General features: G+C 49.7%; 1 protein-coding gene across 1 annotated transcript in view; it reads left to right on the top strand.

Moving 5' to 3' along the window:
- LOC137353280 (ubinuclein-2-like) overlaps positions 1 to 27,683 on the top strand; it is a 73,361-nt gene that overhangs the window by 1,775 nt on the left and 43,903 nt on the right. Inside the window, exons 2-5 of the mRNA XM_068019380.1 lie at positions 15,227 to 15,319; positions 16,192 to 16,293; positions 18,250 to 18,387; positions 19,180 to 19,292. Coding sequence (XP_067875481.1) covers positions 15,227 to 15,319; positions 16,192 to 16,293; positions 18,250 to 18,387; positions 19,180 to 19,292 — 446 coding nt within the window. The remainder of the gene's footprint in view (positions 1 to 15,226; positions 15,320 to 16,191; positions 16,294 to 18,249; positions 18,388 to 19,179; positions 19,293 to 27,683) is intronic.

Raw genomic sequence — 27,683 nt, 5'->3', positions numbered from 1 at the left:
ACTCCCGAGACCCCTCTCCGTCCGCCCCCACCCCCGAGACCCCTCTCCGTCCGCCCCCGCCCCCGAGACCCCTCTCCGTCCGCCCCCGCCCCCGAGACCCCTCTCCGTCCGCCCCCGCCCCCGAGACCCCTCTCCGTCCGCCCCCGCCCCCGAGACCCCTCTCCGTCCGCCCCCGCCCCCGAGACCCCTCTCCGTCCGCCCCCGAGACCCCTCTCCGTCCGCCCCCGCCCCCGAGACCCCTCTCCGTCCGCCCCCGCCCCCGAGACCCCTCTCCGTCCGCCCCCGCCCCCGAGACCCCTCTCCGTCCGCCCCCGCCCCAGAGACCCCTCTCCGTCCGCCCCCGCCCCCGAGACCCCTCTCCGTCCGCCCCCGCCCCCGAGACCCCTCTCCGTCCGCCCCCGCCCCCGAGACCCCTCTCCGTCCGCCCCCGCCCCCGAGACCCCTCTCCGTCCGCCCCCGCCCCCGAGACCCCTCTCCGTCCGCCCCCGAGACCCCTCTCCGTCCGCCCCCGAGACCCCTCTCCGTCCGCCCCCGAGACCCCTCTCCGTCCGCCCCCGAGACCCCTCTCCGTCCGCCCCCGAGACCCCTCTCCGTCCGCCCCCGAGACCCCTCTCCGTCCGCCCCCGAGACCCCTCTCCGTCCGCCCCCGAGACCCCTCTCCGTCCGCCCCCGAGACCCCTCTCCGTCCGCCCCCGAGACCCCTCTCCGTCCGCCCCCGAGACCCCTCTCCGTCCGCCCCCGAGACCCCTCTCCGTCCGCCCCCGAGACCCCTCTCCGTCCGCCCCCGAGACCCCTCTCCGTCCGCCCCCGAGACCCCTCTCCGTCCGCCCCCGAGACCCCTCTCCGTCCGCCCCCGAGACCCCTCTCCGTCCGCCCCCGAGACCCCTCTCCGTCCGCCCCCGAGACCCCTCTCCGTCGGCCCCCGCCCCCGAGACCCCTCTCCGTCGGCCCCCGCCCCCGAGACCCCTCTCCGTCGGCCCCCGCCCCCGAGACCCCTCTCCGTCGGCCCCCGCCCCCGAGACCCCTCTCCGTCGGCCCCCGCCCCCGAGACCCCTCTCCGTCGGCCCCCGCCCCCGAGACCCCTCTCCGTCGGCCCCCGCCCCCGAGACCCCTCTCCGTCGGCCCCCGCCCCCGAGACCCCTCTCCGTCGGCCCCCGCCCCCGAGACCCCTCTCCGTCGGCCCCCGCCCCCGAGACCCCTCTCCGTCGGCCCCCGCCCCCGAGACCCCTCTCCGTCGGCCCCCGCCCCCGAGACCCCTCTCCGTCGGCCCCCGCCCCCGAGACCCCTCTCCGTCGGCCCCCGCCCCCGAGACCCCTCTCCGTCGGCCCCCGCCCCCGAGACCCCTCTCCGTCGGCCCCCGCCCCCGAGACCCCTCTCCGTCGGCCCCCGCCCCCGAGACCCCTCTCCGTCGGCCCCCGCCCCCGAGACCCCTCTCCGTCGGCCCCCGCCCCCGAGACCCCTCTCCGTCGGCCCCCGCCCCCGAGACCCCTCTCCGTCGGCCCCCGCCCCCGAGACCCCTCTCCGTCGGCCCCCGCCCCCGAGACCCCTCTCCGTCGGCCCCCGCCCCCGAGACCCCTCTCCGTCGGCCCCCGCCCCCGAGACCCCTCTCCGTCGGCCCCCGCCCCCGAGACCCCTCTCCGTCGGCCCCCGCCCCCGAGACCCCTCTCCGTCGGCCCCCGCCCCCGAGACCCCTCTCCGTCGGCCCCCGCCCCCGAGACCCCTCTCCGTCGGCCCCCGCCCCCGAGACCCCTCTCCGTCGGCCCCCGCCCCCGAGACCCCTCTCCGTCGGCCCCCGCCCCCGAGACCCCTCTCCGTCGGCCCCCGCCCCCGAGACCCCTCTCCGTCGGCCCCCGCCCCCGAGACCCCTCTCCGTCGGCCCCCGCCCCCGAGACCCCTCTCCGTCGGCCCCCGCCCCCGAGACCCCTCTCCGTCGGCCCCCGCCCCCGAGACCCCTCTCCGTCGGCCCCCGCCCCCGAGACCCCTCTCCGTCGGCCCCCGCCCCCGAGACCCCTCTCCGTCGGCCCCCGCCCCCGAGACCCCTCTCCGTCGGCCCCCGCCCCCGAGACCCCTCTCCGTCGGCCCCCGCCCCCGAGACCCCTCTCCGTCGGCCCCCGAGACCCCTCTCCGTCGGCCCCCGAGACCCCTCTCCGTCGGCCCCCGCCCCCGAGACCCCTCTCCGTCGGCCCCCGCCCCCGAGACCCCTCTCCGTCGGCCCCCGCCCCCGAGACCCCTCTCCGTCGGCCCCCGCCCCCGAGACCCCTCTCCGTCGGCCCCCGCCCCCGAGACCCCTCTCCGTCGGCCCCCGCCCCCGAGACCCCTCTCCGTCGGCCCCCGCCCCCGAGACCCCTCTCCGTCGGCCCCCGCCCCCGAGACCCCTCTCCGTCGGCCCCCGCCCCCGAGACCCCTCTCCGTCGGCCCCCGCCCCCGAGACCCCTCTCCGTCGGCCCCCGCCCCCGAGACCCCTCTCCGTCGGCCCCCGCCCCCGAGACCCCTCTCCGTCGGCCCCCGCCCCCGAGACCCCTCTCCGTCGGCCCCCGCCCCCGAGACCCCTCTCCGTCGGCCCCCGCCCCCGAGACCCCTCTCCGTCGGCCCCCGCCCCCGAGACCCCTCTCCGTCGGCCCCCGCCCCCGAGACCCCTCTCCGTCGGCCCCCGCCCCCGAGACCCCTCTCCGTCGGCCCCCGCCCCCGAGACCCCTCTCCGTCGGCCCCCGCCCCCGAGAACCCTCTCCGTCGGCCCCCGCCCCCGAGAACCCTCTCCGTCGGCCCCCGCCCCCGAGAACCCTCTCCGTCGGCCCCCGCCCCCGAGACCCCTCTCCGTCGGCCCCCGCCCCCGAGACCCCTCTCCGTCGGCCCCCGCCCCCGAGACCCCTCTCCGTCGGCCCCCGCCCCCGAGACCCCTCTCCGTCGGCCCCCGCCCCCGAGACCCCTCTCCGTCGGCCCCCGCCCCCGAGACCCCTCTCCGTCGGCCCCCGCCCCCGAGACCCCTCTCCGTCGGCCCCCGCCCCCGAGACCCCTCTCCGTCGGCCCCCGCCCCCGAGACCCCTCTCCGTCGGCCCCCGCCCCCGAGACCCCTCTCCGTCGGCCCCCGCCCCCGAGACCCCTCTCCGTCGGCCCCCGCCCCCGAGACCCCTCTCCGTCGGCCCCCGCCCCCGAGACCCCTCTCCGTCGGCCCCCGCCCCCGAGACCCCTCTCCGTCGGCCCCCGCCCCCGAGACCCCTCTCCGTCGGCCCCCGCCCCCGAGACCCCTCTCCGTCGGCCCCCGCCCCCGAGACCCCTCTCCGTCGGCCCCCGCCCCCGAGACCCCTCTCCGTCGGCCCCCGCCCCCGAGACCCCTCTCCGTCGGCCCCCGCCCCCGAGACCCCTCTCCGTCGGCCCCCGCCCCCGAGACCCCTCTCCGTCGGCCCCCGCCCCCGAGACCCCTCTCCGTCGGCCCCCGCCCCCGAGACCCCTCTCCGTCGGCCCCCGCCCCCGAGACCCCGCTCCGTCGGCCCCCGCCCCCGAGACCCCGCTCCGTCGGCCCCCGCCGAGACCCCTCTCCGTCGGCCCCCGAGACCCCTCTCCGTCGGCCCCCGAGACCCCTCTCCGTCGGCCCCCGAGACCCCTCTCCGTCGGCCCCCGAGACCCCTCTCCGTCGGCCCCCGAGACCCCTCTCCGTCGGCCCCCGAGACCCCTCTCCGTCGGCCCCCGAGACCCCTCTCCGTCCGCCCCCGAGACCCCTCTCCGTCCGCCCCCCCCCCCCGAGACCCCTCTCCGTCGTCCACCCCCCCGAGACCCCTCTCCGTCGTCCACCCCCCCCCCGAGACCCCTCTCCGTCGTCCACCCCCCCCCGAGACCCCTCTCCGTCGTCCACCCCCCCCCGAGACCCCTCTCCGTCGTCCACCCCCCCCCGAGACCCCTCTCCGTCGTCCACCCCCCCCCGAGACCCCTCTCCGTCGTCCACCCCCCCCCGAGACCCCTCTCCGTCGTCCACCCCCCCCCGAGACCCCTCTCCGTCGTCCACCCCCCCCCGAGACCCCTCTCCGTCGTCCACCCCCCCCCGAGACCCCTCTCCGTCGTCCACCCCCCCCCGAGACCCCTCTCCGTCGTCCACCCCCCCCCGAGACCCCTCTCCGTCGTCCACCCCCCCCCGAGACCCCTCTCCGTCGTCCACCCCCCCCCGAGACCCCTCTCCGTCGTCCACCGCCCCCCGAGACCCCCCTCCGTCGTCCACCGCCCCCCGAGACCCCTCTCCTTCAACCCCCCCCGTCCAGCCCCCCCCTCAAGACCCCCCTCCGTCCAGCCCTTCGAGCCCCCCCTCCGTCCAGCCCTTCGAGCCCCCTCTCCGTCGACCCCCCCTCGTGCCCCCTCTGCGTCGACCCCCCCGTTCCCCCTCTGCGTCGACCCCCCCGTTCCCCCTCTGCGTCGACCCCCCCCGTTCCCCCTCTGCGTCGACCCCCCCCGTTCCCCCTCTGCGTCGACCCCCCCCGTTCCCCCTCTGCGTCGACCCCCCCCGTTCCCCCTCTGCGTCGACCCCCCCCGTTCCCCCTCTGCGTCGACCCCCCCCGTTCCCCCTCTGCGTCGACCCCCCCCGTTCCCCCTCTGCGTCGACCCCCCCCGTTCCCCCTCTGCGTCGACCCCCCCCGTTCCCCCTCTGCGTCGACCCCCCCCGTTCCCCCTCTGCGTCGACCCCCCCCGTTCCCCCTCTGCGTCGACCCCCCCCGTTCCCCCTCTCCGTCGAACCCCCGTGCCCCCTCTCCGTCGACCCCCCCCGAGACCCCTCTCTGTCCACCCTCCAACAACCCCTCCCCATCCACCCCCCCGAGACCCCTCCCCATCCACCCCCCCGAGGCCCCTCCCCCTCCATCCCCCGATACCCCTCTTCGTCCAATGCCTCCGACACACCCCTCTGTCCATTCCCCCAGGACCTCACTCTGCCCAACTCCTCCCCCCAAGACCCCTCTCCATTTCCGATGCCGCGACCCCACTCCGTTCTCCTCCAAGACCCTGTTTCGTCACCCGTGCTAACCCCCTCGCTCTGTCGCTTCCAAAGAACCTCCTCCCTCCCCATTACAAGACCCCCCCCCAGTGGCCCCACTCCATCAACCTCTTTCGTGTAACCCATTCCATAGACCACCCCCCCCATTACAATGACCCCTCTCCCTGGCACCCCATCAACCCCTTAGGGACCCTGCTCTGTCACCCCATACCAAGTGATACCCAAACGAGGTGATCCACACCATTGGGTTGTGGGGTCTGGGTACTTTTGCCAGCTCCTCGTCAGCTGATTGATTGAATGATTTCTCCATTGCTGTTAATCAAACTGCATGATTCTCTCCCTTGAGCTCCACATTGCTCCACCTGCTAGATTGAGGATGAGAATAAGCGCAATGAGATATTAACTGTGATATTTGGTTGCTGTCTTTTCCTGTTTTCACTATTTGTGTCTCTGTATTGTTGGAAAAATGGCCGTTTCATCAACCACTTGCTCACCATCTAAATCTACATGAATTTGCAGAGTATTTGGGAGCATTTTCATGGAAAACAATTAAAGCATTAGGCTCCTGTTTTGCAGACTAAAGACTGATGCGGTCAAGATATTTTTACAAGCGATTAAATTTATTGGAGGAACAAAGAGTATTCAAACTTTTGACAAGTTGAAAATCTCACAAAGCTAAAGGCTTTTTTCTTGTGTCGTGAGCCTTTGCTGAGTTTTCAGCCCAGTGTTGTCTCATCAGCAGTTTTCTTTGTGAAGCAGAAGCATTGAAAGCCAGGAGTATCACAGCACATTAAGAGAATTAAAATTGGTATTGAAACTAACCAGTTATTTCAGGAAGGAGTTCCAGGCCTAGGTTTACAAATAGAGCAGTTATTTACCACGTCTGTAACCTTTAGATAGAGAAACAACAAACGTGCTTTTTATGTAGAATCCTAAAGGACTTCAGGACATTTCAAGAGCACTTCAGAGCAATTAAATTATTTTTGAAATACAGTTTACAGGCTGCCAATTTGTGCATAGCAACATCCCAGAGTCTGCATATTTAATCTGTTTGGTGGCATTGGTTGAGGGATAAATGTTGACCAGGACATGGGGAACCTGTTCATCTCGAATCGTGCAATAGGAATTTTTAAAAATGTGCAACGGTACAGGCAGACAGATCCTTGGTTTAACATCTCATCCGAAAGACGGCACCTCCGACAGCGCAGCAGTCCCTCAGTGCAACAATGAGGTGTCAACCTAGATTGTGTCCCAAGTCCTGTAGTGAGGCTTGAGGCCATTTTTTTTGTTGACTCTGGCCAGGCTGCTACCCACTGAGCCAAACTTTTCATAAGCATGCGAGAAAAGTTGTGATGAAGACTGCACAGCTACCTAATCTCATCTCTCCAGTATGGTACCAATCCACATTCCTTAGACTGCGCAAGCGAGCTAATCAGGCCCACAGGTTTAAACAGAGAAAAACCAGCAAGTAAGAAAACAAATCCAACTGCATTACCTGGAGTTCCAAGACTGGGAATGCAGGCTAAAGGCCTGCTCGGGTCTGCAATTTAAACCCGACCCAAGCCCGACAGAACCACATCCAACCCGGCCCGAGTCCTTTGATTTTTTTTCCCGCGCCCAACCCAACCCGACTACTGTAATAAAGTTGATTATATTAAAGAGGTTGTGCTCTACCTTGGATGGAATTGCTCACTGCAGGCTAGTGCGGAGTCCAAACGCACGTTTCCTGCCTTGACGTCCTGGCTGTCACTGTGTCCATCCCGACTCGAGCCCGAATGCCGGACCCGGAAGAGCAACCCGACCCGAACCCAGCACATGTCGTCAAGTTTGGGTCAGGTAGCCATGCTCTAATGTAGGCTGTAATTGGGATACTTGTCCTTTAGTGTGTCGGCTCCTGTTACACCATCCACTGATTCTTGAATGGGCCTTATGTTGTTGTCCTTACTGCCCTCCCTGGCACATCATTCAATACAATTTTCACTGTTTGAGTTTGAAAGTTCTCCAACTATTTACTTTTAAACTAACTTAAATCCTCTCATTCTAATTCCTTGGCTTACTGTGATATAATATTCTGGGGTTACTGTCATCCAAACTATTTAATAATTTATACACAGAACAATGTGCCCTGTATGTCACTTCCAGTCAGCTCTGTAACCACGCTTAGGGTCTGCTCTCTAGCTGCACGTACTTAGGGTCAGCTTTGTAACCCCGTTTGCTTATGGTCAGCTCTGTAGACAGACTTCGGTCAGTTGTTTTTCATTATAGAATGTCATGAATTTGGCCCATGTGTATTATGTCCCACAATATTCAACACGTATATTATGGTTGGGAGCTAAAAAAAACATATCCATTAGGGTCCAGGCCTGAAGGCTGGAGCAGAGTCAGGCCTATAGGTGACAGTGGGAAATGTGAATCAGCTTGCTGATTTGAACATTGCATGCTGTCGCTGAGAATCCTCCTGCTTCTGAAATTATGTAATTCTGCAGAACAAGTTAATTTCTTTGCCCCTGACGTGGCTAGTGGCTGGATGAGGGCCATCAAAACCCATAGAAGTCTGAATTATCGGTGATTTTGTCTCGAGTGGTTGGGAACTCCATCTGGCACCCAGATATCAAGACAGGTAATGGAACTGAGGTACAGATCAGCCATGATTTAATTGAATAGCAGGCATCAAGAGGCTGAATGGCCTCCTCCTGTTCTTAATGTTCCTGAAACATCTCATGACTGAGACAGTTTTCTGACTCTAAAGACCTGTGTTGAAATATACCTGAAGTGTGAGTTGAGCAGGGCGTTATCTGGAATTATCTTTCTGTGTCCTGTGAAATTCATTTGCATGTTGCAATGCATCGAATTTGATCCAATACAGCCAACTCTTGCTGTCAGGACAGGAGAGCATTCCGGTACCACTCCCCCAGGCAGTATTTGACATTGTACTGAGGTGTTGGAAGTTGGCACATCTGATGCCATTGTGACATTGCGGAAAATCTCAGTGCTGTTTTGTGTTGTGAAGTTTTTCTCCTGTTAATGATTAAGTACCGTGTGCATTCACTGGCACCTGATCAACAATTAGCCAGTGTATTTTACCGAAATGCAATCTTGTTTTCACCCTCAGCCAAACATCTCACTTTTTCATGTGCTGCAATTTGATTGCCAGATCTTCCAGTCGATGCCAACTCTTGTTGCGGTTCAGTTACATAGGAGAAAGGCATCCGCCACGTATCTTGTCTAAATGGCTGCTCTTCATGTGTGGGCCTAGGTAGAAAGTGTTGGCTGGCTGTTCAAAGATGTAGGGCATCACAGCCTCACTCAACATCTGGTGCACACTAACTTTCCGGTCAGCTACCAGACTACAACAGTGACTACACTTAAGTATTTCATTGGCTGTAAAGTGTTTTGGGACTTCCTGAAGTCATGAAAGGTGCTACATAAATGCAAGACTTTTTTTGCTGAAGCTTTTCTCTTCTCGTTAGTGTAACGCCCGCTGGTTGAGATCAGTGTACTCTTCATCGAGTGGGGTCCAACCTGCACATTCTAGTTCACCTATTTAACCATGGGAGTGAACTGGAAGGTGATATTGAGTCAATTTCTGAACAAGATCCTCGTAATTCTGATTTGGTTGTTCACGGGCTCTCTTCTCTCCAATCAAGCAACAAACATTCCATCAACATCCACTTTGGGGGCTTTAGTTATGTTTTCCAATTTGCCATGTTACAAAATATTTTTCTTTGGTTAGGGTCTTGTGCAGGCAGAAACTGGTCCAGCAGTTGTAAATCTCAGAAGTGTTGGTAGTCCCTTTTCATTTTTTGTTTTCTTTGCCTCTCTTCCTCCACTGACGGAGTTGACCTTTTTCTTAATTGTTTCATTTGTTCTCGAAATGTGTGTGACGTTAGCGAGGCTGCATTTATTGCCCATCCCTAGTTCCCCTGGCAACTGATTCATTTGCTAGGTCACCTCTGAGAGCATTAAGAGTCAACCTGAATATAGTGAGACTGGAGTTGTCTCAAGGTAACTGCATCTTGTGGTAATGTGGAGTTAGAGGGCAGAGGATAGATTAAGCCAAGATGCTCAATGTAATTTGGGTCTGACATTAAGGTCATACATTCTATCTATATTTTTGTACTATTCTATGATTTATTTATATTAAATGGCAAAATGTTCGGCAATTTGGGAAGCAGAGTTGATTTTGCCAGAGGAATGTCTCTGCAGTATAGGCTGAGGTGCTGAGTTGTAAAATTGATGTGCTACTGTGCCACTTCTGGCAGGAAAATGTAATTACAGTGTGACATGTTTACATAGGCAATTTCCATTACAAATGTGGACACAGGAATTTATAATGGAAACATTGACTCAGGAAGTGTGCACAAATGTAGGATGTGTAGATGTTTGTGTTATTTTGCAGGGACTGAACTCCTTGGGACTGCTATGTGCTCTGTTGACTTCCTGTCCTACAATTGAGAGGCAGTGGAAAAATTAAGCAAAAGCAAAATATTGCAAATGCAGGAATTCTGAAATAGAAACAGACAATTCTGGCAATGCTCAGCAGGTCAAGCAGTGCCTGTGCAGAAAGAGAAAGAAAATTAACATTTCAGGTTGATGACTTTTCATCAGACCAGAAATTAAGCATGGCGCCCAGCCCCTGTGCGATTTGGACTAGGAATTAATAGTGGTAAAGGTGTCAGTGAGTTTCTGATGGATTTTATGTACTAAAAAAAATATGGGGCAAATTTATCTTTTAAGTGAAGTACGCAGAAGCCTGCAGGAATATAGGAACATAGGAGCAGGAGTAGGCCATTCAGCCCATCAAGCCTGCCCCACCATTCCACCATTCAATATGATCATGGCTGCTCTTCCACTTCAATGCCTTTTTCCCCACACTATCCTCATATCATTTTATATCATTTGTATTTAGAAATATAACTTGACATGGGTGAAATAGTTTTAAGTTTCATCATTTTAGTATTTACTGTTCAGTGCTTTTGCATTGCATAGTTCTGTTTTTGTCTTAAAACTGAAAATGTGTTGGGTTAATTTGTCTGTAGGTTAACAGTTTAAGTGTTACACTTCATGGAGAGAAATATTATCTGCCTTTTGTCTCTTGGATGCTGAGTGATCTGCTGTATGGTTACAGCATTTACCGTTGTTCGAAATATGCATTTCCATATTGTAATCCATTTTGTGACGTGTGAGGATTAATCTATCTGTCAGTCAATGACTCTTCCTTTTGTGCGTGGATCAGTGAGTCATTGGAGGGGCGAATCTTGTGGGGAGGTTGCATGGGTCCTGGAGGGGTATAGTTGTACAGGCAGTGGCGGGGAGGAGGTTGCATGGGGGCTGGAAGAGTGAAGGTGCATGGGTGCTGGAGTGGGGGTTTGCACAGGAGTTGGCTGTATGGACTTGCATTGGCCCCATTTACCATCTTGTACCAAGTGCCCATTTTTCATGTGTGATCCCAGATATGAAGTGGTGGAAAGCTAGTCAACTATGGAGGGCATCACAAGTGAGCCTCATTCTTTTGTTCTTTTCCCCCCACTGTTCCCACTCGCTGTGAATGCCATCACAGGGATCCTACTTTTCCTCCTCCTTCCCTCACCCCCAAAGCCAGGCCATTCTTACCGCTCATACTGCCACCATGGGTAAGATCAGACCAGGAATTGAGTTTTTGACTTTAGGACAGAAACGGCTTAAAGTCAAAGACAAATGTGTTATCTTTATGTGGAAAAATAGGTTACAAGATAAGATGGTAGAGAAGCAGTGGCAATCATTTAAGGAGGTATTTCATAACTCTGAAAGTTGTATTCCGGTGAGAGAAGGATGCACCATCCATGGCTAACTACGGCAGTTAAGGATGGTATCAAATTGAAAGAAAATGCATATAGTGCTGCAAAGATTAATGGTAGGCCAGAAGATGGGGAAAATTTTAGAAACCAGCAAAGGATGGCTAAGAAAATAATAAACAGGGAGAAATTAGAGTATGAGAGTAAACTAGCAAGACATATAAAAACGGACAATAAAAACTTCAACGAATATATAACAAGTAAGAGAGTAGCTAAAGTAAGCGTTGGTCCCTTAGAGCATGAGACTGGGGGATTGATCATGGGAAACAAGGAAATGGCGGAGACTTTAAACAAGTATTTTGTATCTGTCTTCACAGAAGAAGACAGAAAAAGCGTTCCAAGAATAGTAGAAAATCAAGAGGCAAAAGGGAGGAACTTAAAACAATCACAAGCACTAGAGAAAAAGTACAATGAAAACTAATGGGACTAAAGGCTGATAAGTCCCCTGGACCTGATGGCCTGCATCCTAGGATCTTAAAAGAAGTGAATGCAGAGATAGTGGATACAGTGGTTAGAATCTTCCAAAATTCCCCAGATTCTGGAAAGGTCCCAGTGGATTGGAAAACCACATGTTAACACCCCCATTCAAGAAAGGAGGGAGACAGAAAGCAGGAAACTATAGGCCATTTAGCCTAACATCTGTCGTTGGGAAAATGCTGGAATCCATTATTAAGGAAGTAGTGGCAGGACATTTAGAAAATCATAATTCAATTAGGTAAAGTGAACATGGTTTTATGAAAGGCAAATCGTGTTTGACAAATTTATTAGAGTTCTTTGAGGATATAACAGGCAGGATGGATAAAGGGGAACGAGTAGATGTGTATTTGGATTTCCAAAAGGCATTCGATAAGGTGCCACATAAAAGTTTACTACACAAGTGCTCATGGTGTTGGGGGCAATATCTTAGCATGGATAGAGGATTGGCTAACAGGAAACAGAGTCACGATAAATGGGGCATTTTCAGGTTGGCAAACTGTAACTAGTGGAGTGCCGCAAGGATCGGTCCTGGGGCCTCAACTATTTACGATCCATATTAATGACTTGGATGAAGGGACCAAGTGTATTGTAGCCAAATATGTGGATGATATAAAGATAGGTAGGAAAGCAAGTTGTGAGGAGGAAACAAAGAGTCTGCAGAGAGATATAGATGGGTTAAGTGAGTTGGCAAAAATTTGGCTGATCGAGTATAATGTGGGCAAATGTAAGGTTTGGTGGGAAGAATAGAAAAGCAGAATAACTAAAATGTAGAGATACTGCAGAATGCTGCAGTACAGAGGGATCTAGGTGTCCTTGTACATGACTCACAAAAACTTTGCATGCAGGTAAAGCAAGTAATTAGGAAGGCAAATGGAATGTTGGCATTTATTGCAAGGGGGATGTAATGTAAAAGTTGGGAAGTCTTGTTTCAGCTGTACAGGGTCTCCTTACTCGAGGGATATACGTGCATCGGAAAAAGTTCAGAGGAGGTTCACTAGACTGATTCCTGGGATGAAGGGGTTGTCTTATGAGGAAGGGTTGAGCAACTCATTGGAGTTTAGAAGAATAAAAGGTGATCTTATTGAAACATACAAGATTCTGAGGGGGCTTGATAGGGTAGATGCTGAGAGGATGTTTCCCCTCATGGAGGAATCTAGAACTAGGGTTTCAAAATAAGGGGTCTCCCATTAAGACAGAGATGAGGAGGAATTTCTTCTCTGGGGGTCGATAATCTTTGGAATTCTTTAAGCCAGAGAGCAGTGGAGGCTGGACCATTGAGTTAGACAGATTTTTGATTTACAAGGAAGTTCCAGGTTCTGGGGGGGGCAGGGAGGAAAGTGGAGTTGAGCCCACAGTCAGATCATCGATGGTCTTATTGAATGGCGGCGCAGGCTCGAGGGGCCGAATGGCCTACTCCTGCTGCTGTTTCTTATCTTGATAAACTTGTAAAGCAAAATATCCCATTTAGCAAGAGGCATCACAGAGAGGCTGTACTGAGTTTAACCCCTTGCTCCTAGGGTTTCACTGGAAGCTTTTGTTATAATTTACCTCATCACTGAACCAGCCCAGTCTCTGGAATATTGTACCCTGATTGAATTGTGGAGCTTCTCAGCGCAACCACTTTGGATCGTGTGCATAGTGGGTGCTGATTCCTGCTGGCTTTCTCTAACTTAAGCAAATCAAAAGTGTCAGACTGAAAGCAAAATACTGCGGATGCTGGAAATCTGAAATAGAAACAGAAAGTGCTGGAAAAACTCAGCAGGTCTGGCAGCATCTGTGGAGAGAGAAGCAGAGTTAACGTTTCAGGTCAGTGACCCTTCTTCAGAATCCATTATGTTCTGATGAAGGGTCACTGACCTGAAATGTTAACTCTGCTTCTCTCTCCACAGATGCTGCCAGACCTGCTGAGTATTTCCAGCACTTTGTTTTTATTTCAAAATTGTCAGAGGTTTGACCAAAACTTCCATCACCCTCTCAAGGGCAATTAGGAATGGGCAACAAATACTGGCCTTGCCAGTGACACTCACATCCCATGAAAGAATGAAAAAACAAACAGTAATCCTTTGATTCAGTGTAAAGCGGGTCAGTTTTATCGTGATGTTCATTCGGTATCTGTGTACAGTTTCCCCCCAATGGCTCAGTGGGTAGCAGTCTTGCCTTTGAATCAGAGGGTCGTGGGTTCAAGTCCCGCTCCAGAGACCTGAGCAACCAGACCAACACTCTCTGCATTGTAGTACTGAGTGAATGCTGCACTATCTAAGGAGCACAGAGATCTCTCTCAGGGTTGTAGGGCTGGAGGACATTACAGAGATAGGAAGGGGGCGAGGCCATGGAGGGATTTGACGACAAGGATGAGAATTTTAAAATGATGTGAGAGCCAATGTAGATCAGTACTCCTCCAATTCTGGCCTCTTGCGCATCCCCAGTTTTCATCTGTCCTCTATTGGCAGTCGTGCCTTCAGCTCACTAGTCCCTAAGCTCCAGAGTTCCTTCCCTCAGCCTTTTTCTCCTTTAATGCATTCATTAAAGCCTACTGTGAAGCACTTTGGGTCATTTTGCTAGGCTAAAAGTGCTATATAAATGAAAGTAGTTGTTTTGCTTCGCCATTTTTGTACTTTGCAGCTGACAGTCTGGCTGTAAATGTATAGCTTCTAAATCTTCTGTTACTACTTGGCAATCTGTTTCTTTATAAGTCCGTCTGCTACACACGCTCCCCAATCACTGATGGTGTCAGTCATCACTGTGAGTCGGGGAGACCTTCCTATCTACAGTTATCAGGAGGGATGCGTTTGTGAGTAGCATTATACCTGATTCTGATTAGAGCAAATGCTTAGCTAACTGAAAAGTATTGTCGGAAATTGTAGATATTCTGGTCACTTAGTCCAGCTTGAGACATACATGACTAAAAGTTGCAATGTATGTTATTGCCAAATTGTTTCTTACAGGTTCTTTGTGAAATATTTCTGCCTGTTAAGAACATAGGAACAGGAGGAGGCCATTCAACCCCTCAAACCTGTTCCACCATTCATTTAGATCTTGGCTGATCTGTATTCTAACTCCATCTATCCACCTTTGATCCGTAACCCTCAATATCCTTACCAAACAAAAACCTATCAATTGCAATTTTGGTTGACCCCCAGCCTCAGGTTTTCGGGGGAGAGAGTTCCAACTTGCCACTACCCACTGTGTGAAGAACTGCTTTCTGATATCACCCCTGAACAACCTCGCTCTAATTTTAAGCTTATGCCCCCTTGTTCTGGAGTCTCCCAACAGGCAGAGAGAAACCCATATCAAATATTTTATCCTCTAAAATACTTCAGTAATATCATTCCTTAATCTTTGAAACTCAAGAGAATACAGTCTAGTCTATGCAACCTGTCCTTACAATTTAACCCTTTTTAGTCCCAGTTTCATTCTGGTGAATCTGCACCACCTCCCCCCCCCCCCCCCTCCCCCCAGCAACTGAAGGCCAATAACTCCCTCCTCCCTCACTCACCAAGCATTTCCTCACTGTCCTCTGGTACCCTGCACAAATTCTCATTCTTATGTGAGCTGAGTGAGTGAATTTTGAACTATTCTGTTGTGATCAGCCTCACATGTGAACTCGATCCTGTGCTCCTGATATTCACACGTGCTCTTTCCTGGAGTGGATGGAGAGTTACTTGGCAACAGTCTGCAACAGGAATATTGGCTGATTTTCGTTCTTCTCTTACCTTAAGGGCACTCGGGCTAATCATAACATCATTAACCCTGCTCTACTTTAAATCAGGTAACTTGGCATAGACTGACACTCAAACCTGGGACTTCCATGTTCGAGTCAGTACCTCAGTGCACAGGTAGTGCGGGTACCCAACTAAGACATTAGGAGAACCCTCCCATATTGCTTATCAGCCTGACCCTCGCACACCGCAGACAAACTGTTTTCTTGTTGTTTCAACAGAGAAATTTTGCCAATCCTGAAGATCCCTTCAACGATGAAGAGAAAGAGAGGAAGGAGGTGGAAGCTTTAGCAAAGAAACTTGAGGAAAAATACGTGAGTGTTGCGTGTGTGGGGGGGGCTGGAGTGTGACAGGCAAGCAAGAGAGTGCACATGAGCGATGGTCAGCGGACACAGAGGCAGAACCTTGACGTTTACTCGCCACTTCTGTCTTTTTTTTTAAGAAGGAAGAATTTTCACACACTCAGGATGTCCCAAAACGCTTTACAGCCAATGAAGTACTTTTTGAACTGTAGTCACTGTTTTAATGTAGGAAACATAACAGCCAATTTGTGTACAACAAGCTCCCACAAACAGTAAATGAGGTAATGATGAGATAATCTGGTTGAACAGGATGCAGAAACACTTCAGCACTCTGCACACGGGCTCCCATGCCCAGCATGATGCTGTCCCACAAGCTGGCTATTTCAGCTCAGCTCGTTTCCCAAATCTGCTTTGGCTCTGTATCCTGTTCCTGTGCACAGTCAATCCCTGGGTATATTATGAAGCTGAAGTGGCAGCAATTTTAATATCCAAAGTCTTGGCTTTCAAAGACACGTAGATAATTCGAACTGTAAAGGGATCATTCGAAGGTTGTATCATTTTTTTTCTCTTCAGTGAATGAATCTGTGAACATTTTCACCGCAGGCCCTGTTGGTTTAATTATCTATGAGGATAGAGTGCTTCAATGTTGCATATTGATCACTGGCAAGAAACTACAGCAAGAGGAGTTCAGTAGGTTTGCCATTGTGAAAGATCCCAGCGTGAAATAACTGTATTTTTGCCCTTGCCATAAACCTCTGACAAGGATATACCTCCAACAATACAACAGTATATCAACTAATATATAATCTATTAAAAATCTTGCGTCTGCTCTATTGTCCCTTAGCTTGAAGGAAAACAAACTAACTTACTTCTGCGAATTACAGGGTCAGAAGAATCACAAGCGACGGAAAGACCGCATGCAGGATTTAATTGACATGGGGTACGGCTATGATGACACAGACCCATTTATTGACAACTCCGAAGCGGTGAGTGTGTTGGTCCTCGATGAGCTGTGCTGTTCCTTTGGCAATAATTGAGTACTTGTCTTTTTAGCTTCACTTTGGGCATTGTAAGGAACCTAACTAGTCTCTTCATGGGATGATTCAGCAGCAGAACCAACAGCTAAGTGCAGTAAGATGTGGCTGATATTATGGTGGTGCTTTGCGTGGCGTTTTAAACATGCATTTTGGACAGAAATAGAGTAGTAATTCTGCCCATTGTCAATGCACTCTTCCAGCAGAGCATTTTCTTTCTTCCTGTGTGCTACCTAGTTAGGTTTTCCACCTACCAATGAGTTGTGGATTTCTTTTCCTGGGTGTCTATACCCACAGGCAGAATCTTAATAAGACTGTAGGGCCTATGGAGTGAATTGAAATTGCGGTCACTGTTTCTTGGGAGTTATACTGAACATTAAGGGCGTCATTTTCCAAGTGGCCAGGAAGCATCGGCCACCAGCTGTGTGCGCTGGACTGATGCAGGTCCGCAGCCAGTGATTTTCCACTCGTGTTCATGCCACTAGGTTCTGCACTGCCAGCATGTCCTCAAAAAGTTATCCTCTGCTGTGACTGTTATGTTAGCCATCACACAAGTAAGCTTTTGTACACTGACAGTCATGCTGTACAATTGTCCGCTGACAGTCATGCTGTGCGATTGCACGGTGATGTTAGTACAACTTAATTTCACAGCCAAGTGTTGTGGAAGAAGTAACTTAGCGTTTCAGTCTTGCATGTGTTAGTTGATATGAGTTATCTTGTGTTTTTCAAATCCAGAGGATGTTCAGCACTGAAAGCATGAGTACACACCAGTGCAGACTGCAGTTTTATCATGCAATAAGGAAAATATGTACAACAGCATCCTTTTGGTTCTGGGAAGCAATTTCACGACCATGATAGCCGGAAGGGGCGATGGTCTCCCTCTGGGGGATGGGGTGACATTTTCAGAGCACTTTTCTTTTCACCTGTAACTCTCCTGAATGTCTACTAATGGTTCTCAAACTCGGTTCATCCTGGAAATGGAAGGTGAAAGTAGCACTGACAGCAGCCTTTATCTAATGATGCATTTCTCACATTCATATGGCAAATCATGACACTCCAAATTGACGTGAGCCCAAAGTGAAGCCACCTCTTGAACACGTACCACATGACATCAATGTGGAGGGCATGCGATGTGAATTCCCGTGAGCTCCATTTATTCTGGCTATGAAGTGAATTAGGGAAAGAAAAATAAAGCTTACATTTATACAGTGCCTTTCATGTCCTCAGAATATCCTGAAACATCTTACAGATCACTGCAGTGAAGGCAAAGGCTAGCAACAAAATTTCAGTTGCAGACAAATTGCTGGGCTATGGGAAAAGAGCAGGAACTGGGATGAATTGGATAGCTCTTTCAAAGAGCCTGCATCGGCATGATGGGCTGAACAGACTCCTTCTGTGCAGTATGATTATATGATCTGTGGCATTGCACACAAGGAGTCAAGAACAAGCCTGCTCTTCAGGTGAAGAGGGGGGTATAACTGGACCTAAGTGCGTTTTGAAGTCATATATTCTATATTTGTTTTTTATTGTAATTCTTTGATATTCATGGTTAAATTGCAAAATTTACAGCATTTTGAGAGTCAGAGTTGGTTTCTCTGCATTTTCTATTTTGAATGTGTTCACAGGAATTCATAATGGAAAAAGTTGACAGAAAAGTGTGACCAATGAGTAATGTATTGTAGACACGTGTATTATTGCAACCTTTGACATGTACAGGGTTTTGCCATACGTACCAAAAATGCATATATTTCAGATTAAACTACGGTGACCAAGCTGTGAGCAATGTAAACCGGGTAGCTCCAACCACTTCAACACTGCACACTCCTCTGTTTAACCCAGACTGAAAGTTCCAGCTCTCAGCACTGGAATTAGCAAGGGCTCCTGCTGAAACCTGAATTTATTTTCCAGTACGACGAGTTGGTTCCGGCCTCCCTGACAACAAAATACGGAGGATTTTACATAAACACGGGAACGCTACAGTTCCGGCAGACCTCCGACACTGAAGATGAAGATATGGCAGGAAAGAAAAGACTTAAGTCGCCTAAAGTAAGTTGCACGTTGATTTTAATTCAATGGCAGATTGTGTAACTTGGAGAATACCGCAAATAATGTATATTCTGACCCCCTTCCCACCCCAGACACAATGAAGAGGGTGAGCAGTCTCTCAGTTTCCTGTAACCCTCTGCAATCAGACGAGGCACAAGAGCTTCACATTAATGTCTTCAATGGCTTTCCCCTTTGCAGGTTGAGTTTGGAGTTGTGCAGTGCATGCTCTGTGGCACTCGCTCTACATAATGTTTACTTGATCCATCCACTGGGCACATGTGTCAATGACCCCTCAACCCAGCCCCAAAAGTGCCTCCTATTCTGGTTCTTGATGATTTGCAATCTGATGCTAGCATTTCAACTGGGACCATCTACTCAAATCCCATTTTCCACTTCTTCACCATTCATAAATATTTGCTTATCCAATTCACTTTCATATAGTCTAGTCATTGCCTTCACTGAGCCTATTAAGCCTCTATGTGAAAAAATATCTTCCACCCTCCCCCCTTCGTTCTTCAGGTGAGAATCGTCTGTTTACAACTTTTTGTTATTTGCTGAGCTTTCTGTTGCCAATGATCTTCCATAGGGACTAATTCCACCAGGCTTCCTGAGATGCCATATAATTCAATTTCTTTCTTTTTAAAAATGATTTTTTTTTTAACAGACTTTGAAATATTGATGAAGCGCCATTTTAGGTCTTGCGTGAAACTAGGAAAGGATTTGAAGGGTTGTCCCGTATATGTGTGTTCTTACAAACTTGACAATAAGCAGAAAACCTGCTTTTTTTTTCAGAAACAAAAATTAAAAGATGGAGAAGACAGGGTAGTGAAAAAACAAAGAAGAAAGGATGAAGGCGGGATGAAAGAGAAAAAGTCAAGGAAGCTGAAGGTTTCCAAGGAGTCTGGGTGAGTAAGTCGTGTTCAGTTGCTGGAATGGCAGTGGTGTCATCAATCACGGTCACTGAAAGATTGTGACTGCAGTTTAGATAAAGATGTTCAAAATGCGATAAGATGGGAGAGTTAATGCAATACTGGAAGGAGGGGCTGCATCGCCTATTCTCATCCCTGACTTTTCTTATGCTAATATGTTGGGTTTCCTCTCCATTTCCTCCAGAGCAGGTGATTCCATGCGATGGCACATCTTGTATTGGAGGGTTTGCTTTAGCCACGGTGCTGTAGAGATCCAGCATGTTCTGCCGTTCCATGACTCTTCCAAGGCTCTCCTGGACAGTCTCCCACCTACCACCCTCCATAAACACAAGCTTATCCAAAACTCTGCTGTCCGTATTCTAATTTGCACCTAGTTCAGTCCACCTATCACCCCGTTGCTCCTGACATATGCTGGCGCCTGCTCCGGTAACACCTTGAATTAAAGATTTTCATCCTACATGGCCGCGCCACTCCCTGTCTCTCTAAATTCCTCCAACCCTACAAACCTCCAAGAGCTTTGTGTTCCTCTAATTCTGGCCTCTTGTGCATCCTCAATTTCCTTCATCCTACCATTGGTAGCCATGCTTTCAGCTGTCTAGGCTCCAAGCACTGGAATTCCTGAAAATTCTCTGCTTCTCTCTCCTCCTTTATGAGGCTCCTTATAAGCTACCTTTTTGTCCAAACTTTTTGCCGCCTGTCTTAATATCTCCCTTTGTGGCTTAGGGTTAGAATTTGTTGAATAATGTTCCTGTGAAGCACCTTGGGGCATTTTGCTACGTTAAAGGCACTGTATAAATCTACGTTGTTGTTGATTGGCACAACATGGGTTTATGGATGTGAGGCCCCCTGCAGTGTGGATCCAGTCTCGACCACTCGGTGCAGCCCATTCCTAAAGGGAGGAAAAATTGGACATATGGTCAGTTGTGCAACTTTTTGCCCATCCTCTTGGGTTAGGGGTAATATCTGCAGTAACCTAAAGGAGAGTGAATACAAAAAAAACCAACCATTCCTGTGAAACTCTTGAAAAGAGATATGCAGTTAGTCCTACTCAATGTTACCTTTAATTTCTACTTGCTGTGTGCAGCACAATCCCTTTAAGATTGCAACACAGCTGCTCGTGTGCATCTTAAGAATCAGAATGGTTACAGTGCAGAAGGAGGCCATTCATCCCATCGTGTTCATGCCAGCTATCTGCAAAAGCAACACAGCCCTTTCCCCATAGCCCTGCAATTTATTTCTCCTTAGGTTCTTATCCAATTCCCTTTTGAAAGCAATGATTGAATCTGCTTCCACCACACTCTCAGGCAGTGCATTGCAGAGCCTAACCACTCACTGTGTAAAAAAGATTTTTCCTCATGTCGCCTTTGCTTCTTTTGCCTTTCACCTTAAATCAGTGTTCTCTGTTTCTCGATCCTTCCGCCAACAGGAACAGTTTCTCCCAATTGACTCTGTCTAGACCCCTCATGATTTTGAACACTTCTATCAAATCTCCTCTCAATCTTCTCTTCTCAAAGGAAAGCAACCTCAGCTTCTCCAATCCACATAATTGAAGTCCCTCATCCCTGGAACCACTCTCATCAATCTTTTTTGCATCCTTCTTAAAGTATGGTGCTCAGAATTCGACACAATACTCCAATTGAGGACAAAGCAATGTTTTATAAAGGTTCATCATTACTTCCTTGCTTTTATACTCTATGCCTCTGTTTATAAAGCCCAAGACCTTGTATGCCTTATTAACCACTTTCTCAACCTGTTCTGCCACTTTCAATGATATGTGCATATGTGCGGCACAGTGGCGCAGTGGTTAGCACCGCAGCCTCACAGCTCCAGGGACCCGGGTTCGATTCTGGGTACTGCCTGTGCGGAGTTTGCAAGTTCTCCCTGTGTCTGCGTGGGTTTCCTCCGGGTGCTCCGGTTTCCTCCCACATGCCAAAGACTTGCAGGTTGATAGGTTAATTGGCCATTATAAATTGCCCCTAGTATAGGTAGGTGGTAGGGAAATATATAGGGACAGGTGGGGATGTGACAGGAATATGGGATTAGTGTAGGATTAGTATAAATGGGTGGTTGATGGTCGGCACAGACTCGGTGGGCCGAAGGGCCTGTTTCAGTGCTGTATCTCTAAACTAAACTAATACCCCCAGGTCTTTCTGTTCCTACACTCCCTTTAGAATTATGCCCTTTATTTTCCTGTCCTTTTTCTTCCTACCAAATGTATCACTTCATACTTTTCTGCATTAAATTTAATCTGCCAGGTGCCAATCCATTCCACCAGCCTGTTTATTTCCTCTTGACTTCCATCATAATCCTCCACAGTTCACGGTACTTCCAAATTTTGTGTCATCTGCAAATTTTGAATTTCTCCCCCGTACACCCAAGTCTAGGTCATTAATATATATCAAGAAAAGCAGTGGTCCCAGAACCGACCCCTGGGGAACCCCACTACATAACCTCCTTCCAGTCCGAAAAACAACTGTTCACCACTACTCTCTGTTTCCTGTCACTCAGCCAACATCGTATCCGTGTTGCCATTGTCCCTTTTATTCCATCGGCTTCAACTTTGCTGGCAAGCCTGTTATGTGGCACTTTTTCAAACGCCTTTTCGAAGTCCATGTACACCACATCAACTGCATTAGCCTCATCAATCCTCTCTGTTACCTCATCAAAAAGCTCAATCAAGTTAGTTAAATATGATTTTCCTTTAACAAATCTGTGCTACCTTTTCCTAATTAATCCTCCCTTGACTGTTAATTTTGTTCTGGATTATTGTTTCTAAAAGCTTTCCAGCCACTGAGGTTAAACTGACTGGCCTATAGTTGCTGCGTTTATCCTTACAACCTTTTGTTGAACAAGGGTGCCAACATTTGCAATTCTCCAGTCCTCTGGCACCAGCCCCTGTAACTAAAGAAGATTGGAAGGTTATGGCCAGAGGGAATGTTTCTTGTGCATGGCCTATTTGCTCTCTGCGTGGAACATTTTCAATTGTTGCACAGCCATGCACCCGTGTAACTTAGAGGGAACATTGGTCCCACTCCCCGGCTCTTTTGCTGGAACCGTGACAATTTTTCCTTTTTATTATATATTCACTTTCCTTTTAAAAGGTACTATTGAGTCTGCTGCCACTACCCTTTCAGGCAAATTAATGGTGGGTGTTCAGATCTTTTAGTAAATTGAAGTCGTGGATCACAGAATATTGAAGTTGATGTCCTGACCTTGTGTTGCAATTCTCACCATGTTGTGAACTGAGCTAGGTAAGACATTAAAAAGCAGGACCTTGGAGGTAGTTATCTCTGGATTACTTCCAGTGCCACTTCCAGTGAGCATAGAAATAGGAGGTTAGAGCTGATGGATGCGCGATGGAGAGATGGTGCAGGAGGGAGGGCTTTAGATTCCTGGGGCATTGGGACCTGTACAAGTCAGACGATTTGCACCTCAACAGAGCTGGGAGCAATATCCTTGCCTGGAGGTTTGCTCGTGCTGTTGGGGAGAGTTTAAACTAGTTTAGCAGGGGGATGGGAACCTGAGGGTAGACTCAGATGGGGCAAAATTGGAAATGGAAGGCAGAAATTTAGTGAGGGAGTCTGGAAAGCAGAGAAAACAAAGGATAGAAATGTTTAAAAGAAGGTTGTCAGTGTTCAAGGGTATGTACTTCAATGCAAGGAATATAGCAAATAAAGCAGACGCGCTGAGGGCACAGATAGAAACATGTCAGTATATTTTAATAGCTATTACAGAAACGTGGCTTAAAGAGGGATAGCAATGGCAGCTCAATGTTCCTGGTTATAGGGTTTTCAGACGGGATAGAGAGGGGGATGAAATGGGAGGGGGGGTTGTGGCAATTTTGGTTCGAGAAGCAATTACAACTGTGAGGAGGGATGATATGTTGGAAGGATCATCAACTGAGCCCGTATGGATTGAGCTTCGGAACAAAAAAGGGGCAATCACACTACAGGGAGTGTACTATAGACCCCTGAACAGTCAGGGGGAGATAGAAGAACAAATATGTAGGCAAATCTCTGAGAAGTGCAAAAACAATAGAGCAGTAATAGGGGATTTTAACTACCCCAATATTAACTGGGATAGTTTCAATGTTAAAGGAATAGAAGGACCAGAATTCTTAAGGTGCATTCAGGAGAACGTTTTTGGCCAGTATGTAGCAAGTTCAACAAGAGAGGCAGTAGTTCTGGACCTGGTATTGGATAATGAAGCCGGGCAGGTGGAAGGAGTGGCAGTGGGAGAGCATTTTGGTGTAGTGATCATAGTTCAGTTAGTTTTAACATAATTATGGAAAAGGACAGAGATAGAACAGGAATTAAAGTTCTAAATTGGGATAAGGCCAATTTTACTAAGCTGAGAAGTGATTTTGCAAAAGTGGACTGGAAACAGCTACTTGAAGGTAAATCAGTGTCAGAGCATTGGGAGGCATTCAAAGGGAGAGATTCAGCATAAACATGTTCCCACAAAGAAAAAGGGTGGGGCAGCCAAATCTAGAGCCCCCGGGATGTCAAGAAGCTTACAGGAAATGATGAGGCAGAATAGGAATAGGAAAGCTTATGTCAGACACTGAGAACACAATACTACAGAAAGCCTAGAGGAGTATAGAAATTAGGAAAGCAAAGAATATTGGCAAGCAAGATCAAGGATAACCCAAGGATGTAAATATATTAAGAGTAAGAGGATATCTAAGGAAAGAGTAGGGCCTATAAAAGACTAAAGAGGTAACCTATGTGTGGAGGTGGAAGATGTTGGTATGGTTCTTAATGAATACTTTGTGTCTGTCTTCACAAAAGAGGGGGACGATGCAGACATTGTAGTCAAGGAGGAGGAATGTGAAGTATTGGATGTGATAAACATAGGGAGAGAGGAAGTATTAAGGAGATTAGCATCCTTGAAAGTGGATAAGTCACCAGGGCCAGATGAAATGTACCCCAGGTTGTTAAAAGAAGCCAGAGTGGAAATAGCGGAAGGTCTGACTATCATTTTCCAATCCTCACTGGATACAGGTGTGGTGCCGGAGGAATAGAGGTCTGCTAACATTGTACCTGTGTTTAAAAAGGGAGTGAGGGATAGACTGAATAATTAAAGGCGAGTCAGTCAGGCGAGTGAGCAAATTATTGGAATCAATTCTGAGAGACAGGATAAACAGTCACTCCGAAAGGAACGGATTAATCAAGGATAATCAGTTTGGATTTGTTATGGGAAGGTCGTATCTGACCAACTTGATTAAAATTTTTAAGGAAGTAACGAGGATTGATGAGGGTAGTGCAGTTGATATGGTCTACATGGATTTTAGTAAGGCTTTTGACGAGGTCCCACATGGCAGACTGGTTGAAAAAAAGGTCCATGGGATCCAGGGGAATGTAGCAAGCTGGATACAAAATTGGCTGAGTGGCAGGAAACAAAGGGTAATTGTTGATGGGTGTTTTTGCGACTGGAGGGCTGCTTCTAGTTGCGTTCCACAGGGCTCAGTACTAGGTCCCCTGCTTTTTGCGCTATAAATGATTTTGACTTGAATATAGGGGGAATGATCAAGAACTTTGCAGGTGACACAAAGATTGGTCATATGGCTGATAGCGAGGAGGATAGCTGTAGACTGCAGGAAGATATCAATAGACTGATCAGGTGGGCAGAAAACAGGCAAATGAAATTTCACCCAGAGAAGTGTGAGCTGATTCACTTGGAGAGGTCAAACAAGACAAAGGAATGCACAATAAATGAGAGGATACTGAGAGCTGTAGAGGAAGTAAGGGACCTTGGAGTGAATGTCCACTCCCTGAAGGTAGCAGGACAGGTCGATAAGGTGTTTAAGAAGGCATATGGAATCCTTTCCTTTATTAGCTGGGGCGTAGAATATAAGAGTAGGATGGTTATGTTGGGATTATATAAAACATTAGTTAGGCCACAACTTGAGTCTGTGCACTTCTGGTCACCTCATTACAGAAAGGATATATATTGCACGAGAGAGGGTACAGAGGAGATTTACAAGGATGTTGCTAGGATTAGCAAATTGCAGCTATGAGGAAAGATTGGATAGGCTAGGGTTGTTCTCCTTGGAGCAGAGGAGGCTGAGGGGAGATTTGATTGAGATGTACAAAATTGTGAGGGGCCTGGATAGAGTGGATGGGAAGGGCCTATTGACCTCAGCGGAGATGTCAATGACGAGGGGGCATAGATTTAAAGTGATTGGTAGAAGGATTAGAGGGGAGATGAGGAAAACCTTTTTCACCCAGAGGGTGGTGGGGGTCTGGAATACTCTGCCTGAAATGGTGGTAGAGGCAGAAAACCTAATCTCATTTAAAAGGTGCCTGGATGTGCACCTGAAGTGCCGGAATCTGCAGGGCTAAGGATCAAATGCTGGAAAGTGGAATTCGGCTGGGTGGCTCTTTTTTTCCCCAGACACGACGGGTCAAATGGCCTCTTTCTGTGCTATAAACTTTCTATGATTCTATGTGTCCAAGCTCCACTTGGCTAAACTTAGCACAAGTTGGCAAGAGCCAAATTTTAGGGATCCCAAAGTGTGCTGGGTTGCTGTTGCAGTTATCGGCTAAAACTATGCAATTTACCAGCACAAAGCACTGGTAAACTTCTGCTGTCCCTTCCAGGATACCTGAAAGATAGAAGTATTATGCCATTTAACACATGCTGTAATATTCTGCTGTGTATAATGAGGTTTGACCCTTTAAGGCTACAAGGTGTGAGTAGGCCCATCTCAAGGTTAGTTAGAAGCTAATTCCTCTTGGACATATCCTGAGGTCAATCAAAGAATAATTGTTTATCAGTGGTTATGCAACAGCACAAAAGGCTTCCTTTTTTTTTGTTCTCAACGTTATTTTGCATCTGTAACAGACTTCAGGATCTAATTTGTGGGACTTTGAACTTTACCACTAGTCACTTTCCTGTGATATGGGATTCAGGACCTAGGGAGCAAAGAGTAATTGAGCCTGGGTGCTCAGACTTAATACCCTATTTTTAAGTCATAGGTGCTGTCCTTATTTTCATGTAATATTTGGATAAAATTTTATTTATAGTTGAATAGTGAAATTTACAGCAATTTGAGGAACAGGGAAGTAATGTTGGTGATGCAGAATACCAATCAAAAAAAAGATTGAAAACACATTTTCTTTTCTGTGATAATTTCTTGTTAGCTAATTCTTCTGTTGGCAAGAGAGTGGGTGGCCTGCTCCTACAGTATAATCAACATGCCCCAGATGGTGGGTGGAGTTTCTGCAGCTTCCCTCAGCTCCTTGCATGAAGCTGCCACAAATATTGCTTGTCGCTAGTTGGACTGGGAAGTGACCAGAGTAGAGATTAACGCAGAATCCTTCGCACTCCATACCGTCAATGTTACATAGAATTACATGGACATAGAATGTATAGCACAGAAACAGGCCATTCGGCCCAACTGGTCCAGCGTTTATGCCCCACATGAACCTCTCCCAACCCCTTTCATCTCGCCCTATCATCATGACCTTCTATTCCTTTCTCCCACATGTGTTTACCTAGCTTCCCCTGAAATACATCTATGCTATTCACCTCATCTAATGACTGCCACATTCTAACACTGTCTGGATAAAGATGTTTCTCCTGGATTCCCTATTGGATTTGTTAGTGACTATCTTATATTTATGGCCCCTAGTTTTGGACTTCCTGACAAGTGGAAACATCTTTACATCTACTCTATCAAATCACTGCATAATGTTAAAGACCTCTATTAAGTAACCCCTCAGCCTTCTCATTTCTAGAGAAGACAGCCCCTGTAGTTATAACATGTCAGTTCCGTTATCACCGTTGTGGATGTTCCTGATTCTGCTGCTGCACCATAATAGGCTTGACAATTTTTTCAAAAGCTTGTACTTTTTTTTCCCTAATCTGTTCTCTTGCCATCACCACCATCGCCGCCCCCCCCCCCCCCCCCCCCCCACCAGCCGCACCTCCCACTCGCCCTTCCCAGTCTTGAGAAATCAGTTCAAGTGCCAGCTTTGTGATCTGGCAGCTTGGTTGTGTTTCTTTGTAATTACCAGTGATGTCACTGTCAGAATATTGCTTATTTCAAAGCTACATGCCCTCATGATTTTGTTAGGTAAACATAAACATTTTCCTGTTTTTTTTGTTGTTTGTAATGTCTTTTTACCTGAGTTTTTAAAAAAAATTCACATGATGTGGGCATCGCTGGCAAGGTTGGCATTTATTACCCATCCCTAGCTGCCCTGAGAAGTTGGTGAAGCAGTTTAATACAATTGAGTGTCTCATTGGACCACATCAGAGGGCAGTTAAGAGTCCACCACATTGATGTGGAACTGGGGTCATATATAGACCAGACTGGAAAGGACGGCAGGTTTCCTTCCTTAAAGGACGTTACTGAACCAG

This window comes from Heterodontus francisci, chromosome 41 (genome assembly GCF_036365525.1).
Source record: "Heterodontus francisci isolate sHetFra1 chromosome 41, sHetFra1.hap1, whole genome shotgun sequence".
Taxonomy (NCBI): Eukaryota; Metazoa; Chordata; class Chondrichthyes; order Heterodontiformes; family Heterodontidae; genus Heterodontus; species Heterodontus francisci.
This window is presented reverse-complemented; position numbering and strand designations above follow the sequence as displayed.